Source organism: Macaca fascicularis, chromosome 20, assembly GCF_037993035.2.
Source record: "Macaca fascicularis isolate 582-1 chromosome 20, T2T-MFA8v1.1".
Classification (NCBI taxonomy): domain Eukaryota; kingdom Metazoa; phylum Chordata; class Mammalia; order Primates; family Cercopithecidae; genus Macaca; species Macaca fascicularis.
The window spans coordinates 4,341,878-4,359,794 of record NC_088394.1 but is presented as its reverse complement, the minus strand read 5'-3'; the positions used below and the strand labels follow the sequence as shown (position 1 = coordinate 4,359,794).

Below are 17,917 nucleotides of genomic sequence, written 5' to 3'. Positions count from 1 at the left end.
GCCACAGCCCAGCCTGGGCCCAGGCGAGGAGGTTCACAGAGAAAGAGCCTGCAGGCAGGGGCCTCATGCTGTCGCCAAGTTAGGAAGGGCTGAGGCCACTGCCTGTCCGGCTGACCCCAGCTCTGGGTGGAGAGAAAGCCTCAGAGTGAGAACAGTTAGGAAGCCCCCAGCCCAGCCTCCTCCTCCACCAGGAGCCAGGAGGACGGCCCATCTGGTTCTCAGCAGAGCGGGCAGAGTGGGGAACGGGACCAGCCCTGTGTGGACTGAAGGACATTCCTGCGAGGGGGAGGAACAGGGGCTGGGCTGCTCCCCAAGATCCCATGGAGGAGGCTGTGTCCTCTCAGGCTCCACATCCATCCCCCGTGAGCCACGAAGGGAGGCAGAGTGAGCCTTTGGCCCCTTTCATGTGACAGATACCCACCGGGCCCTGCGGTTTCCAACATCCTGTGGGCGGCCTGGTTTCAGGCGCCTTTGCTGCTCCTCACAGCCGAGGCTGCAGCTGCCGGGTCTGCACTCTGCCTGCCTGGAGCCTCAGGCAGCCTTCTCGAGGGGCCATGGTGTCCTCCCAGCACCCGGCACGTTCCTGCATGCTCAGCATTGTTGGGAGGGAGGGAGAGGAAGGAGGGAAAAAAGGCAGGCAGGGGAATGTGCAGGAGCACTTCTGGTCTCCTGCCTCAGTTCCCTCCCCCCATCACCCACACAGGCTCTGGGGAGCCAGCTAACCCTCCCACCTCCCCTGAGCCACAAGCTGCTCTATGAGTCCAGACCTACTGTTCTCCTGCTCTACAACCATCGCAGGCTCCCACTTGCTTGCTGAGGAAAATTCAGACCCCAAGACCCCTGTCCCTTGGCTCCCACCTTGTCACCTGCTTCCCTCAGTGGCCCCATGTTGCTTGCTCCCTGTCCCCAGTGGATGTCCCATACTTTTCCTTTATTGTAATTTTTCTCACGTGGCTTGCTCTGGGCCATGTCCTTTCCCCTCACGCCCTTCCCTGTCAGGGCAGGCCATCCATGCGCCAAGTGGGATCCCTTGCTGCGGACAGTGACATTCTCCTGTTTCCTCTTAGGGTACAGGTGACCTGCCTCTGGGGAGCCCTTTGGTCACAGGAAGATGTTATGGGGCACAGCTGAGTCAGAGGTGCCTACTGAATGACAGAGAGAAAAGAAGGCAAGAGGTGTTCAAAGGGGGAGCACAGTAGCTCACACCTGTAATCTCCGTGTTTTGGGAGGCCAACGCAGGAGGATCACTCGAGCCCCAGGAGGTGGAGGCTACAGTGAGCCGAGATCACATCACTGCACTCCAGTCTGGGTGACGGAGCAAGATCCTGTCTCAAAAAATAAATAGGCTGGGTGCAGTGGTTCACGCCTGTAATCTCAGCACTTTGGGAGGCCAAGGCGGGCAGATGACCTGAGGTCAGGCATTCAAGACCAGCCTGGCCAACATGGCGAAACCCCTCCTCTACTAAAATACAAAAATTAGCAGGGCATGGTGGTGCATGCCCGTAATCCCAGCTACTCAGGAGGCTGAGGTAGGAGAATCTCTTGAATCCGGGAAGGGGAGGTTGCAGTGAGCTGAGACTGCACCACTGCACTCCAGCCTGGGCAACAGAGCAAGACTCTGTCTTAGATAAATAAATAAACAAACAAATAAATAAATAAATAGGGCAGGCCACAGGGTGGCCTGGAGGTGGGAGGGCGCAGTTCGGTCCTGGTGGGGTCACCCTCTAGTTGCGTGACCTCAGGCTGCTCACTTGATTTCCTGACCACCACCCGCCTGAAAACAAGCATTTATCGATAGCAGGGCAGCTTCCTTTGTGGCGGGATGGAGGTGATGTTTCAACAATCTTGGCACCGGCCACTTTATCCTGAGCATGCCACCTGCAGGGACACAGTCCCAGAGTCAAGACCCCCAGCATCACCGCCACACTTGACTTACAGGAGGGCGGTGACCAAGCCTGGAAGCCCTGGCTCCTCGATGTGTCTGTGAGGCTGTTGGCTGTTGAAATCAGACAGGAAGGAAGGTTGAGGTGGAGCCCAGCACAGGAAGAGGTGACGACCCGGAGCTGCAGGGACAGCCGGTGGGCTCGGCGGGGCTGCAGAAGGTCAGGGCTACACTACTCTCGGCCGCCGCATGGTCGGTCGGTTGGTGTGGGAAGCGCCCTGATCCCTGGTCCTGAGGACTCGGGCTGGCACAGGGATCCCCAGGGCATCTACCACCACCCAGCTGGAGCAGGGCTGAGCCCAGGAACACGGAGATGGAGCCCCCAGGCCCCCCAGTCTTGGTGTCCCTGGAGCAGCATTGAGGCCCGAGAGGTAAGCTGGGTCCAGGTGACCTCAGTGCCGGGCAGGGGAGGGAGAAGGGATGCTAGCAGGAAGGATGGTGGCCTTAAGGCCTGAGCTACTCTGGGGAGGGGGACTCGGGAGACTCCACAAGACTCCAAGGTGTCTCCGGGGGGAGGACTGGCTCATGCTGTAGAAAAAACAGACGTGGCCAGGGACAGTGGCTCATGCCTGTAATCCCAACACTTTGGAAGGCCAAGGCGGGCAGATCACTTGAGGTCAGGAGTTTGAGACCAGCCTGGCCAACGTGGTGAAACCCCATCTCTACTAACAATACAAAAAAAAAAAAAATTAGCCAGGCATGGTGGCAGATGCCTGTAATCCCAGCTACTCAGGAGGCTGAGGCAGGAGAATTGCTTGAACCCAGGAGGCGGAGGTTGCAGTGAGCCGAGATCGAGTCACTGCACTTAATCCTGGGTGACAAAGCGAGACTCCGTCTCAAAAAAAAAAAAAAAAGAGAAAAAAAAACCAGACATGTGCCTAAGGATAGCCCAGGACAGGTCCAGGGGCAAAGCCCAGCTCCCCCAGGTGCCAGTGATGGCCCAGGAGGAGCAGGAAGCATCTTGAAGGTGCTGGGGGTAGGCGGTGGTGATGCTGAGCCACGGCCCGGGGAATCATCAGACCCGGACACCCTTCCTAGCACTGGGACCCCCCATGGGAGGCTACTTACTTCTCTGGGCCTCAGCTCCCCACCTGTAGATGGAGGTGACAACACAGGAGGGGCAAGGTCATGAGCGGCAGGGAGGGTGCAGACGCCGCCCCCAGGTGAGTGGGCAGCCCCAGGGCCTCTCCCGGCCACAGCCTTGGGTGAGACAAGGCTCGAGAGAGATGGCAACCACGGAGGCCTTCTTGGGAGAACTGCCACTGCCCTGGGCCAGCCTAGGTGTTGGCTGCAGGGTCTTCCCCTGTGGCCAGGCTCCAGGGGCCCTGGTGTCCTTGCTGGTCCCCTCCCTGGAGGTGCCCCCCAAGCCTGGGGCTCACTGTCAGCCATCACAGGCTGTAGGCTGCACGACGCCCCGCTCTGTGCCAGGGTGCTGGGCTCCCCAGGGCTGGGCCTCTCCACCCCTTGGACTCTAGGGGTCCGTGCAGTGAGCAGGGTGGGGCCCTGAGGTGCAGGTGCCTCTTCCTTCGGGAAGGCTTTGAGCTCAAGTGATGACGCTGGGGCCACCTCGAGAGGACCGAGTCCTGAATTTCGAGGCCCTGGGAGGGGAGAGGGGCAGCGTGTGGGAAGAAAGGACTGTCCAAGCAGCCACAGCGGGAGATACCGGCAGCTCAGGTGGGCGGCCAGCACCGGGAGGTCCCACCTGGGCGCCAAGTGGCAGGAAAGGACCCAGCAGGTCCCCGTGAGGACTGAGGCACAGACCAGGTGGGCGGGTGATGGGCAGAGGCGGCGAGTCCGTCAGGGCTGAGGCTTCTCAGGAATGAGGCAGCAGCCCATTCGCAGAGCCTGAGGGACTGCGCCTGAGCCCACACCACACCAGGAAGGCCTCAGGTCCACCTCTGCCCACAGACAAAGCTCTAGGGGTGAACCCTGGTGCTACCTGGGAGGCTCCCGGGGAGGAGGCAGCAGTGGCACCTACTCGTCCCTCTGGCCTCACCCTGCTCACGGCAGCTCAGACCAGCTGTGGATCGACCTCTGGTCTTCAGATCCCCCAAAGCAACCCGAGGCCCACCTGTCCTCAGTCTGTCTTTCAGCCGCACTCACAGGGGCTGCCTGACCGTCCATAGTGGCATCTGTGGCCTCGCGACCTCACTCTGCTGAGAGGTCTGTGGAAGGCTCCAGCCTGCCAGACGGATGTCAGGGCTGTGTGCAGGGCCTGGCAGTGGTGGCAGCCAGGTCACCAACCCCCATCAGCCTCTGGGGCTGGCCCTGGGAGGTTCTGGCAATGCGGGGGTTGGTTCACCCCTCCTCTGTCCTTTTTAGGGAAAGTGTCCGAGTGTGAAAGCCAGTTTCGTCTGAGTGGGGCCTGAGTAGGGGTGCCAGATCAGATACAGGACAATCGGTCAAATCTGAATTTCAGATAATCCATTTCTTTGGTAGAAATATGTCTCCAGTATGACATGAGCTATGTCTATACTAAAAATTATGTCGTTTATCTGAAATTTAAGTATCTGTGGGTATCTCGTATTTTTATTTTATTATTATTTTTTGAGACAGCCTTGCTCTGTCACCCCGGCTGGAGTGCAGTGGTGCGATCTCAGCTCACTGCAGCCTCCGCCTCCTGAGTTCAGGCGATTTTCCTGCCTCAGCCTCCAGAGTAGCTGGGACTACAGGTGTCCACCACCACACCCGGCTAATGTTTGTGTTTTTAGTAGAGATGGGGTTTCACCATGTTGGTCAGGCTGGTCTTGAACTCCTGACCTCAGGTGATCTGCCCACCTCAGCCTCCCAAAGTGCTGGGATTACAAAGCTGCACCCAGCTTTGTCTTGTATTTTAATTTGCTGTATCTGGCAACCCTGGACCCAAGGTCGTGGGGCCACAAAGAGGGGTGTCTGGTCAGGAGGGAGTGCTGACCCCCAACACTGAGAGACTAATGAGGCCGCAGAGGCAGGGGTGCTTGCCAGCCCCAGCCCCGCCTTCCCAGGCACATGTGAGTCCTGCCTGGCCCCAGCCCCTGACTCCTGCCAGCACTGTCCCTCCCTCATTCCTCTCCCAGCCCCACTCAGGTCCCGTGGTTCTCAACTCTGGTTAGAATCACCTGAGGAGTTTAAACTAGATCCACATGGCCCAAGCCAGACCAATCGAATCTCTGGGTGGTCAGGGGGAGCACCGGTTATTTAAAAACCATGCCCCACAAGGCCAGGCGCGGTGGTTCACACCTGTAATCTCAGCACTTTGGGAGGTCAGGAGTTCCAGACCAGCCTGGCCAACATAGTGAAATCCTGTCTCTGCAAAAATACAAATGGTATTGATGGTGGGTGCCTATAATCCCAGCTACTCAGGAGCCTGAGGTGGGAGAATTGCTTGAACCCAGGAGGCAGAGGTTGCAGTGAGCTGAGATGGTGCCATTACACTCCAGCCTGGGCAACAGAGTGAAACTCTGTCTCAAATAATAATAATAATGTTAAAAATTAAAAATAAAAGATAAAATGGTTACCATGGGCCAAGCATGGTGGTCTTCACCTGTAATCCCAGCTACTCAGAAGGCTGAGGTGGGAGAATTGCTTAAGCCCAGGAGGTCAAGACTGCAGTGAGCCAAGATCGTACCACTGCACTCCAGCCTGGCTGACAAAGCAGGACCCTGTCTTTACTTTTTAGTGACAAAGCAAGACCCTGTCTCTATTTTTTAAGGAAAATTATTTTTTAAATGGTTAAAATGGTAAATTTTGTGTTATGTGTATTTCACCAAAATTTTAAATCAATCAATAAGACTCCAGATGATGCCCTACCGGCGCTGAGAGGCCTTGAGCTGGGACTTCTTCCGTGTGGTCCTCTCATCCTCCAGGCCACTCCTGCCCCCAGCAGCAGGGCTGGTCACCTGTTGGGTGCACCTGGACATCCAACAGGAGACTGTGTCCACCTGGGCCACACCCTAATGTCACACAATGGAGAGAAGGACAGAGGGTCCCGTGTCCTGGCCTCTGGCCTATCAGGCAGACAGCAGCACCACTTCGTTTGGGCTGACATACCTTTGAATGTTTAGATAGTTGCTAGTTTAACTTTTTTTTTTTTTTTTTTTTTTTTGAGACAGGGTCTTGCTCTGTCATCCAGGCTGGAGTGGAGTGGTGAGATCTCAGCTCACTGTGGCCTCGATGGTGAGGGTTAAGCGATTCTCCCACCTCAGCTTCCTGAGTAGCTGGGATTACAGGCATGTGCCACCGTGCTCAGCTAATTTTTTTTTTTCTACTTTTTATAGAGACAGGGTTTTGCCCATGTTGCTCAGGCTGGTCGGTCTCAAACTCCTGGGCTCAAGCAATCCACCCACCTTGGCCTCCCAAAGTGCTGGGATTATAGGGGTGAGCCGTGGCGCCCAGCCTCCATACCTCCTTTCAATGTTTTTTGATTTCTCTCAGTAATGTTTTATAGTTTTCAGTATAGAGGTCTTGCAAATTTTTGCTACATTTATTCCTAGATATTTGATTCTTTTTTTTTTTTTGGAGATAGAGTCTCGCTCTGTCGCCCAGGCTAGAGTGCAGTGACACCGTCTTGACTCACTACAAGCTCTGCCTCCTGGGTTCAAGTAATTCCCTGACTCAGCCTCCTGAGTAGCTGGGATTACAGGTGCCCACCACCACGCCCAGCTAATTTTTGTATTTTTAGTAGAGATGGGGTTTCACCATGTTGGCCAGGATGGTCTCCATCTCTTGACCTCATGATCCACCTGCCTCAGCCTTCCAAAGTGCTGGGATTACAGGCGTAAGCCACTTGCGCCTGGCCTTTATTTTTATTTTATTTTATTTTATTTATTTATTTATTTATTTATTTATTTATTTATTTATTATTTTTTGAGATGGAGTCTCACTCTGTTGCCCAGGCTGGAGTGCAGTGGCGTGATCTCGGCTCACTGCAAGCTCGGCCTCCCGGGTTCATGCCATTCTCCTGCTTCAGCATCTCAAGTAACTGGGACTACAGGCACCCGCCACCACACCCAGCTAATTTTTTGTACTTTTAGTAGAGACGGGGTTTCATCGTGTTAGCCAGGATGGTCTCGATCTCCTGACCTCATGATCTGCCTGCCTCAGCCTCCCAAAGTGCTGGGATTACAGGTGTGAGCCACTGCGCCCGGTCACATATTTCTTTAGGATAAATTCCTAAAAGTGGAATTTCTAGGACAAAAGATATTTCATGACAATAGATAATGGTAAATTATAATCCAGAATTGTTATACTAATTTATACTTCCACCCACTATGTATTAAGATTCCCACTACAGGCCTGGCACAGTGGCTCATGTCTGCAATTCCAGCACTTTGGGAGGCCAAGGTGGGAAGATTGCTTGACCCCAGAAGTTGCAGATCAGACCAGGCAACATGGCAAGACCCTGTCTCTACAAAAAATATAAAAATTAGCTGGGTGTGGTAGCATGCGCCTGTAGTCCCAGCTACTTTGGAGGATCACTTGAGCCCAGGGAAGTTGAGGCTGCAGTGAACCCTCATCGTGCCACTGCACTCCAGCCTGGGTGACACAGTGAGACCCTGTTTCAAAAAAAAAAAAGATTCCCACTACCTCCACATTCTCACCAATGCAGTCTGTTATGTTCTTATAATATTCACCAATGAGACATATGAAAAATGATAGTTTGTTCTTTTGCTTTTTTCTTGATCCTTAGTGACATTGAGCATCTTTTCAATATCTTGGTCATTTATACTTCGATGAATTCTCTGTGTCCTTTTTTCTATTTCATTTGGGGTTCATAATTTTATTTGGTTACTTATTATTGATTTATCACCATTCTTTATATATTAAGGATGTTCATATATTTCATGTATGTTACAAGTGTTGACTCCTGGCTTATGGTTTTTCTTTCAACTTTATGGCATCTATTATTACTTATAAATAGGTTAATTATTTAATATCAAACTAAATATTTAATATTTTAATTTAATTAAGGCAAATATACTAGTCTCCCTCTTCATGAATTCTTTTTTTTTTTTTTTTAAGCCAGGGTCTTGCTCTGTCATCCAAGCTGGATTGCAGTGGCACGATCATAGCTCACTGCAGCTTCAGCCTCCTGGGCTCAAGGGGTCCTCCTACCTTAGCCTCCCCATAGCTAGGTCCACAGATGCCTACCACCAGGCCCAGCTATTTTTTTTTGTAGAGATGGTGTGTCACTATATTGCCCAGGCTGAGACTTCTGAGTTTTACGTCTCACTGTAAAAAGCCTTTACCCAAATAATATTTTAAAATACTATCTCATATTTTTTAATTGTGCTTTTATGGTTTTGTGTTTACAACTTTAACTCCTTAGTTGACCTGAAAATAAATTTTGTGTTTAATGTGAAGTAGAGCTGGAAAATATTTTTCATAGGCTGGTCAATTGCCCCAGTGCCATTTTCACTGATTTGAAATGCTATTTTTGTCACGTTACCAAACTCCTTAATATGTAGATAATATAAATATATTTGTTCCTGGCCTCTATATCCTGTTCTATTAACTTACATATCTATTCTTGTGCTAGCCCATGCATTTTTTACATATATGGAATATATACATCTTCTATTTAATAATATAAATGGAAGATTGGCCGGGCGTGGTGGCTCACGCCTGTAATCCCAGCACTTTGGGAGGCCGAGACGGGCGGATCACGAGGTCAGGAGATCGAGACCATCCTGGCTAACACGGTGAAACCCCGTCTCTACTAAAAAATACAAAAAACTAGCCGGGCGAGGTGGCGGGCGCCTATAGTCCCAGCTACTCGGGAGGCTGAGGCAGGAGAATGGCGTGAACCCGGGAGGCGGAGCTTGCAGTGAGCTGAGATCCGGCCACCGCACTCCAGCCTGGGTGACAGAGCGAGACTCCGTCTCAAAAAAAAAAAAAAAAATAAATAAATAAATAAATAAATAAATAAATGGAAGATTGTATTCTAGAATGCAAAGTTGGTTCAATATCAGAAAATTGTTTCGTGTAGCTCATGGATTCCAGGAGAGATCTGATATCCATTGCTCATGTCACTCCCCCCAGTGGCTCCCCACCACACTCAAAACAAATCCAAACTCCTTACAACAGCGATGACTGGCTTTCCCATCCCAGGGGGGTGGTGCCACTTGCTCACTTACTGTGCTCCAACAGCATTTCCTCGAAGCACCTGCTGTTTCCTTGGCCTGAAATGCCCCTCCCCTAGCTCTCTGCATGACTCTCTCTCGCCCTCTCTGCTCCTAGATGCTTTTTCTCAGAGGCCTCTCACAGCAGTCTTCCCCAGTTACCACCTCTGCTCCCCCTCCTCCTAGAATTCCAGGCCTCTTTGTCACTCACAGTTTATTCCACCCACAGCACTAACCACCAGCAGAAACTGCCTCGCTTATTGACTTGTTTTCCTTTCCATTGTCATTATTCCTTACCTGTCAAACCCCAGGTCAAGGACTTGATCTAACTTGGTCACCTTCACATCCCCAGGGCCCAGAACATACAACAGGCTCTCCATAAATATTTGCTGGTTGAATAAATGAAGAGAAATAAATCATATATCAATATGTGCTAAAAAATAATTTGCTAATTTAACAGACATTCCTCATTTTAAAAAAATGTGGCCAGGCACGGCAGCTCATACCTGTAATCTCAGCACTTTGGGAGGCCGAGGTGGGTGGATCACTTGAGGTCAGGAGTTTGAGCCTCTGTCTCAAAAAAAAAAACAAAAAAACAAAACAAAGCATAAAACTACCTTAAGAGGCAGTAGATTATACAGCACAAGCACTGGTGTCAGTGAAGAATTGGTTTCTATCCCAACTCCCACTTCCCAGCTATGTATCTTTGGACAAGTCACTTAACCTCTCTGAGCCTCAGTGTCCTCATCCGTAAAATGGGAGAAATAATGGTATTGAGAATTATGAGAAATAAATTATGGAAATATAGTGCTTAACAGAAAATCCAGAACACAGTATGCCTTCAGCAAATATTACATAATAGTATTTGAATGGTAACAGAACACAAGAAATCTTTCTCCATTGGAGAAGAAAACTAGAAATCTGTCACAAACATCACACCTAACAGTTTGGGCAAGAACCACTCCTGGTCTAGTCTAGAGTAAAAGAAGAAGGGCTGCAGCAACTTCACTGCTCCAGGGAAGGGATAGGCCAATGTGGTAAAATTGTTCAAAATAAGAGTTACAGATTTTGGGCTGGGTGCGGTGGCTCACACCTATAATCCCAGCACTTTGGGAGGCCAAAACGGGAGGATCACTTGAGGTCAGGAGTTCGAGACCAGCCTGGTCAACATGGTGAAACCCCATCTCTACTAAAAATATAAAAATTAGCCAGGCATGGTGGTGCATGCCTGTAATCTCAGCTACTGGGGAGGCTAAGGCAGGAGAATCACTTGAACATGGGAGTAGAGGCTACAGTGAGATCGTGCCACTGTACTCTAGCCTGGGTGACAGTGCAAGACTCCACCTCAAAAAAAAATATATATATATATATATTTCATTTCTGCCCAAATCTTGTTGGCTCTTCCCATTCTTTTATTCTTCTAAATGTCAAAACCAAGAGGGATAAAAAAGATGGGATTTTGGGCTAGGCACAGTGGCTCATGCTTTCAGAAATGAGATAAAAATTATTCTTGCTGAAGAATTTTTTTTTTTTTGAGATGGTGTCTCTCTTTGTCACCTGGCTGGAGTGCAGTGGTATATTCTCGCCTCACTGCGACCTCCTCCTCTCGGGTTCAAGCGATTCTCCAACCTCAGTGTCCCCAGTAGCTGGGATTACAGGCACACGCCACCACACCCAGCTAACTTTTGTATTTTTAGTAGTGATGGGGTTCCGCCATGTTGGCCAGGCTGGTCTCAAACTCCTGACCTCAAGTGATATGCCTGCCTCGGCCTCCCAAAGTGCTGGGATTATGCGTGTGAGCCACCGTGCCCAGCCTTGCTGAAGTAATTTGAAAACCTGAAGAAAATTAACTGGAAAATGATGAGAACCAATGTGAGTATTTAATACGCTGATGAGACATGAGATAAAATAAACAAAAGTCAATCATCTGTTATACCAACAATATTCATCATACAACAAAAACTATTTTTAAAAATACCTAGATGCAAATAAGAAACTGGCAAGATCGAGGTGAGAAAAAATATAAAGTTTTACCGAAGGATCTAAAGGACCTCAGATTTCCCACATGGACCCATGCACATGAGGCAATGTCAATTCAAATCCTATCTTTTTCTTTTCCTAAGACAGGGTTTCACTCTGTTGCCCAGGCTGGAGTGCAATGGTGCAATCTCTGCTTACTGCAGCCTCAACCTCCCAGACTCAAGCAATCCTCTCACCTCAGCCTGCCGAGTAGCTGGGACTACAAGTGTGAATCACTATGCCTGGCTAATTTTTTAATTTTCATTTTGTAGAGCTAGGGTCTCACTACTTTGCTCAGGCTGGTCTCAAACTCCTGGGCTCAAGTGATCCTCCTACCTCAGCCTCCCAAAGTGCTGGGATGACAAGCATGAGCCACTGTGCCTAGCCCAAAATCCCATCTTTTTTATCCCTCTTGGTTTTGACATTTAGAAGAATAAAAGAATGGGAAGAGCCAACAAGATTTGGGCAGCATAAGGAGATTGGCCTGGCCTTGGCCTGTTCTTAATGTTCCAGGTTAGTTCAGCTGGCCTGGGTGCCACCAAACTCAAATTGATCACACTCCTTACTTTTTCGACACCATGACGTGAATGCCTGAAAAATGGTATTTTACTTATTTTTACTTTACTATTTTACTTATTTTTCTTTACTATTTACTTATTTACTTATTGCTAAGCTTCTTTTATCATTTTCCAGATAAAAAGCATCACCTGTGTTAAAATGCCAGGCTCGGCTGAGGTGGGCGGATCACGAGGTCAAGAGTTCGAGCCCAGCATGGAGAGCACAGTGAAACCCTACCTCTACTAAAATTACAAAAATTAGCCAGGTGTGGTGGCGGGTGCCTGTAATCCCAGCTTCTCGGGAGGCTGAGGCAAGAGAATCGCTTGAACTTGGGAGGCAGAGGTTTCAGTGAGCTGAGATCAAACCACTGCACTCCAGCCTAGGTGACACAGCAAGACTCCGTTTCAAAAAAAAAAAAAGAAAAAGAAAAAGCCAGGCTCCCCACTGCAAATCCAAGGTGAGGGAGCCTGCTGAATCCCAAGGCTGCAGACAGCAAGTTTTTTGTTTGTTTGTTGTTGTTGTTTTTTGAGATGGAGTCTCGCTCTGTTGCCCAGGCTGGAATGCAGTGGCATGATCTCAGCTCACTGCAACCTCCGCCTTCCAGGGTCAAGCAATTCTCCTGACTCAGCCCCCTGAGTGCCTGGGATTACGGACGCCCACCACCACACCCAGCTCATTTGTATTATTAGTAGAGATGGGGTTTCACCATGTTGGCCAGACTGGTCTTGAACTCCTAACCTCAGGTGATCCGCCCGCCTTGGCCTCCCAAAGTGCCGGGATTACAAGTGTGAGCCACTGCACCCAGCCTGACAGCAAACTCTTAAGCTAAACATTGAGAACCAGGGAAATGCCCTGTGGACAGGTGGGGTCCAACCTGCTTCTCTGTGCAGTGACAACACCTGGGGTTATTTTTGAATGCAGGGTTGCCATCAGCAGCAGTGGGCCATCACCTCTGCTAGCCACATTGTGTTTTTTCTCCTAGAACCGTGGACAATGGAGGGCTGAGCCCCATCCATTGAGTTTCTGGGGCCGCGTTGGAGGGGCTGCTGTGGCCAGGGCGCCTGGTGAGGAGGGAAGCAGGGTGGGTGGGGGCAAGCTCGGAGCCTCAGTGTCCACCTTGGCTGTGGGAGGGCTGTGGGGGCAGGATGACAACCAGTCTTGGCAACAAGGAGGCAAATGGGAGTGGGGGTCCTCGGCTTTGCCTCTCTGAATTTCTGCGTCACTGCCCCAGCAGCAGCAGGCCAATAGCGCTGTTGGGAGCCCAGGAGTTCCTGCACTCCCAGGAGACCCCAGGAACATAGTAAGAAAAACAGCTGCTCTGAGAACCAGCATTTTCTCTTTTTCAACTCCTCCTCCTTCTCTCTTTTATTTCCTTTTTGTAATTAATAAGCTTTTCCTTGTAAAGCAATTTTAGGATTACGGAGTCTCGCCCTTTCCCCCCGACTGGAGTGCAGTGGTGCGATCTCAGCTCACTGCAGCCTCCATCTTCCAGGTTCAAGTGATTCTCCTACCTCAGCCTCCTGAGTAGCTGGGATTACAGGCACCCCCCACCACGCCTGGCTCATTTATTATTTATTTATTTTTTGAGACAGAGTTTCGTTCTTGATGCCCAGGCTGGAGTGCAATGGCGTGATCTCAGCTCACTCCAACCTCCGCCTCCCAGGTTCAAGTGATTCTCCCACCTCAGCCTCCTGAGTAGCTGGGATTACAGGCGCCTGCCACCACGCCTGGCTAATTTTGTATATTTAATAGAGACAGGGTTTCTCCATGTTAGTCAGGCTGGTCTTGAACTCCTGACCTCAGGTCATCTGCCCGCCTTGTTCTCCCAAAATGCTGGGATTACAGGCGTGAGCCACCGTACCCAGTTAATTTTTGTATTTTTAGTAGAGATCGGGTTTCACCATATCAGCCAGGCTGGTCTCAAACTCCTGACCTCAAGTGACCTGCCTGCCTCGACCTTCCAAAGTGCTGGGCTTACAGACATGAGCCACCGCATCTGGTCAGGCTTATAGAAAAACTGATAGGAAAGTACAGAGACTTCCGACACGCCCCATGCCTGCCCCCACCCAGACTGCCACTATCACCATCCCCTGCCACAGTGGTCCATTGATTACAATCAATAAACCTACATGGGCATGTTGCCATCACCCAATGCCCATAGTTTATATTCTGGCTCACTCTTTTTTTTTTTTTTTTTTTTTTTTTTTTGCTTTAACTCAGTAGCAAGAATAATTAAGAGATTTTTGTTTTATTTTGTTTTTCTTAGAGATGGGGTCTTGCTCTGTCACCCAGGCTGGAGTGCCATGGTGTGATCATGGCTCACTGCAGCTTCGACCTCTTGGGCTCAAGCAATCCTGCTGCCTTGGCCTCCCAAGTAGCTGGGACTACCGACACATACCTCCAACCTGACTAATTTAAAAAAAATTTTAGAGATGGGTTCTATGTTGCCCAAGTTGGTCTCAAACCCCAGGTCTCAAGCGATCCACCACCTCGACCTCCCAAAGTGTTGGGATTGGAGGTGTGAGTCACTGTGGGGCTCACTCTTGGAGTTGTACATTCTGTGGGTCTGGACAAATGTATAATGATAATGACATGGACCCACCACTATAGTACCCTACAGAGTCATGTTACTGCCCTAGGAATTGTCTATGCTCCACCGGTTCACCCCTCCTCCCAACCCCTGGCCCCTACTGGCCTTTCTTTCACTGTGTTCCTGTCTCCATGCTTTTGCCTTTTCCAGAATGTCAGTCAGAATCACACAGTGTAGCATCCCCAGAGTGGCTTCTTTTTTTTTTTCTTTTTCCCACATCTTCCAACAGGGTGGCTTCTTTCATTCCTCCCTCCTTCTGAGCGAACTTACTTGTAACCTCATCACCATTTCCAGGTCACAAATGAAGACACCAAGGCACAGAGAGGAGACTCAGCCTGCCCACGGTCACCTATCTGGTAAGTGGCAGGGCCACGGTGCAAGCCCGGGGCCCCAGTTCTCATCCACTGGGCCCCTGCATTCGTGTGATCATTGTCACCATCCAGAAACAAATGGCCCTTCCAGTCTGTTCTTAGAAATCAGGTCAGTGAGGCTGAGGAAAGAGGAAGAGGGGATCTCTGACCCCATTCCTGGGGGCTTGCTCACCTGTCCCAGGCTGCTGGATGGCGGGCATGGCAGGCAGCAGGTTCAGGCCCTCTCTTCACAGCTCCTGGAAGTAATACCCAACTTCATGAGGAAGCAAGAGGTACGGACCGGCAGGGAGGCCGGCCAGGGCCACGGCACAGGCTCCCCGGCGGAGCAGGTGAAAGCCCTCATGGATCTGCTGTCTGGGAAGGGCAGTCAAAGCTCCCAGGTGCCTCAGGCCCTGGACAGGACACCGGACTCCTCGCTGGGGCCCTGCAGCAGTGGTAGGACTGGCTTGGGAGGCAGACACGGGGTGGGGGATACCTGGGCTGTCTGTGCCCACTCTTCCCTTACCCACCCTCCCCACTGGCCTCTCTCCCACAGATTCCATGATACAGAGGCACCGCAAGGCCCTTCTGAGCAAGGTGGGAGGTGGCTCGGAGCTGGCTGGACCCTGGCACAGGCTGGCCTCCCTCCTGCTGGTGGAGGGCCTGACGGACCTGCAGCTGAGGGAGCACGACTTCACACAGGTGGAGGCCACCCGCGGGGGTGGGCGCCCCGCCAGGACCGTCGCCCTAGACCGGCTCTTCCTGCCTCTCTCCCGGGTGTCTGTCCCACCCCGGGTCTCCATCACCATTGGGGTGGCCGGCATGGGCAAGACCACCCTGGTGAGGCACTTCGTCCGCCTCTGGGCCCATGGGCAGGTCGGCAAGGACTTCTCGCTGGTGCTGCCTCTGACCTTCCGAGATCTCAACACCCACGAGAAGCTGTGTGCTGACCGACTCATCTGCTCCATCTTCCCGCACATCGGCGAGCCCAGCCTGGCGGTGGCAGTCCCAGCCAGGGCCCTCCTGATCCTGGACGGCTTGGATGAGTGCAGGACGCCTCTGGACTTCTCCAACACCGTGGCCTGCATGGACCCCAAGAAGGAGATCCCGGTGGACCACCTGATCACCAACATCATCCGTGGCAACCTCTTTCCAGAAGTTTCCATCTGGATCACTTCCCGTCCCAGTGCATCTGGCCAGATCCCGGGGGGCCTGGTGGACCGGATGACGGAGATCCGGGGCTTTAACGAGGAGGAGATCAAAGTGTGTTTGGAGCAGATGTTCCCCGAGGACCAGGCCCTCCTGGGCTGGGTGCTGAGCCAAGTACAGGCCGACAGGGCCCTGTACCTGATGTGCACTATCCCAGCCTTCTGCAGGCTCATGGGGGTGGCGCTAGGCCACCTGTGGCGCAGCAGGACGGGGCCCCAAGACGCAGAGCTGTGGCCCCCGAGGACCCTGTGCGAGCTCTACTCATGGTACTTTAGGATGGCCCTCAGCAGGGAGGGGCAGGAGAAGGGCAAGGCAAGCCCTCGCATTGAGCAGGTGGCCCACGGTGGCCGAAAGATGGTGGGGACATTGGGCCGGCTGGCCTTCCATGGGCTGCTCAAGAAGAAATACGTGTTTTACGAGCAAGACATGAAGGCGTTCGGTGTGGACCTCGCTCTGCTGCAGGGTGCCCTGTGCAGCTGCTTCCTGCAGCGAGAGGAGACGCTGGCATCGTCGGTGGCCTACTGCTTCACCCACCTGTCCCTGCAGGAGTTTGTGGCAGCCGCGTATTACTATGGCGCATCCAGGAGGGCCATCTTCGACCTCTTTACTGAGAGCGGCGTATCCTGGCCCAGGCTGGGTTTCCTCACGCATTTCAGGAGCGCAGCCCAGCGGGCCATGCAGGCAGAGGACGGGAGGCTGGACGTGTTCCTACGCTTCCTCTCCGGCCTCTTGTCTCCGAGGGTCAATGCCCTCCTGGCTGGCTCCCTCCTGGCCCAAGGCGAGCACCAGGCCTACCGGACCCAAGTGGCTGAGCTCCTGCAGGGCTGCCTGCGCCCCGATGCTGCAGTCTGTGCACGGGACATCAATGTCCTACACTGCCTGCACGAGCTGCAGCACACAGAGCTGGTCCGCAGCGTGGAGGAGGCCATGGAGAGCGGGGCCCTGGCCAGGCTGACCGGTCCTCCGCACCGCGCCGCCCTGGCCTACCTCCTGCAGGTGTCCGACGCTTGTGCCCAGGAGGCCAACCTGTCCCTGAGCCTCAGCCAGGGCGTCCTTCAGAGCCTGCTGCCCCAGCTGCTCTACTGCCGGAAGCTCAGGTGGGCGCCAGAGCGGGGGTCGGGGCTGCGGAAGGGGCAGAGGAGAGAGCAGAAACCATCCCCTCCCCACCACCGAGCTTCTCCATCAGTCTTCTAGGGCTGCTGTAACAGAGGACCATGAACTTAGTGGCTTAAAACAACTGAAGTGTGTTTTCTCGCAGTTCTAGAGGCCAGAAGTCTCAAATCAAGGTGCCAGGAGGGCTACGTGCTCTCTGAAACATATAGGAGAGGTTCCCTCCTGCCTCTCTAGCTTCTGGTGTTTGACGGCAACCCTTGGCTAAAGGCTGCATTACTCCAGTCTCTGCCCCACTGCCTGGCCATCTTCTCCCTGTGTCTGTCTCCACATGGTGCTGTCCTCTCTTTTTTTGAGGTAGAGTCTTGTTCTGTCGCCCAGGCTGGAATACAGTGGCGCGATCTTGGCTCACTACCAACTCCGCCTGCTGGGTTTAAGCAATTTTTTTTTTTTTTTTTGAGGCGAAGTCTTCACTCTGTCGCCCAGGCTGGAGTGCAGTGGCACCATCTCGGCTCACTGCAAGCTCTGCCTCCCGGGTTCGCGCCATTCTCCTGCCTCAGCCTCCTGAGTAGCTGGGACTACAGGCGCCCACCACCGCGCCCGGCTAATTTTTTGTATTTTAGTAGAGACGGGGTTTCACCGTGTTAGCCAGGATGGTCTCAATCTCCTGACCTCGTGATCCGCCCGCCTCGGCCTCCCAAAGTGCTGGGATTACAGGCGTGAGCCACCGCGCCCGGCCAGGGTTTAAGCAATTATCCTGCCTCAGCCACTCCAGTAGCTGGGATTACAGGTGCCCACCATCATGCCTGGCTAATTTTTGTATTTTTAGTAGAGACAGGGTTTCACCATGTTGGCCAGGCTAGTCTTGAACGCCTGACCTCAGGTGATCTGCCCACCTCAGCCTCCCAAAGTGCTGGGATTACAGGTGTGAGCCACTGCTCCTGGCCAGTGCTTCCTAGTCTTAAAAGGACACTGTCACATTGGATTACAGGCGCACCCCACTCCAGCATGACCCCCCCTTAACAAAGTACATCCACAG

General features: G+C 52.2%; 1 protein-coding gene across 11 annotated transcripts in view; it reads left to right on the top strand.

The window, feature by feature from the left end:
- Window positions 1-2,059: 2,059 nt before the first annotated feature.
- NLRC3 (NLR family CARD domain containing 3) overlaps window positions 2,060-17,917 on the top strand; it is a 40,566-nt gene continuing 24,708 nt past the window's right edge. For 3 of the 11 annotated variants that reach the window (XM_045381476.3, XM_045381472.3, XM_074028675.1), the window contains exons 1-4: window positions 2,060-2,313; window positions 12,602-12,683; window positions 14,504-15,015; window positions 15,116-16,865. In XM_045381476.3, coding sequence (XP_045237411.2) covers window positions 14,511-15,015; window positions 15,116-16,865 — 2,255 coding nt within the window. In that variant the 5' untranslated portion in view covers window positions 2,060-2,313; window positions 12,602-12,683; window positions 14,504-14,510. Of the gene's footprint in view, window positions 2,314-12,601; window positions 12,684-12,850; window positions 12,920-14,503; window positions 15,016-15,115; window positions 16,866-17,917 lie in introns of those variants that run through there. The other 8 variants (XM_045381478.3, XM_045381474.3, XM_045381473.3 and 5 more) reach the window with 8 other exon arrangements.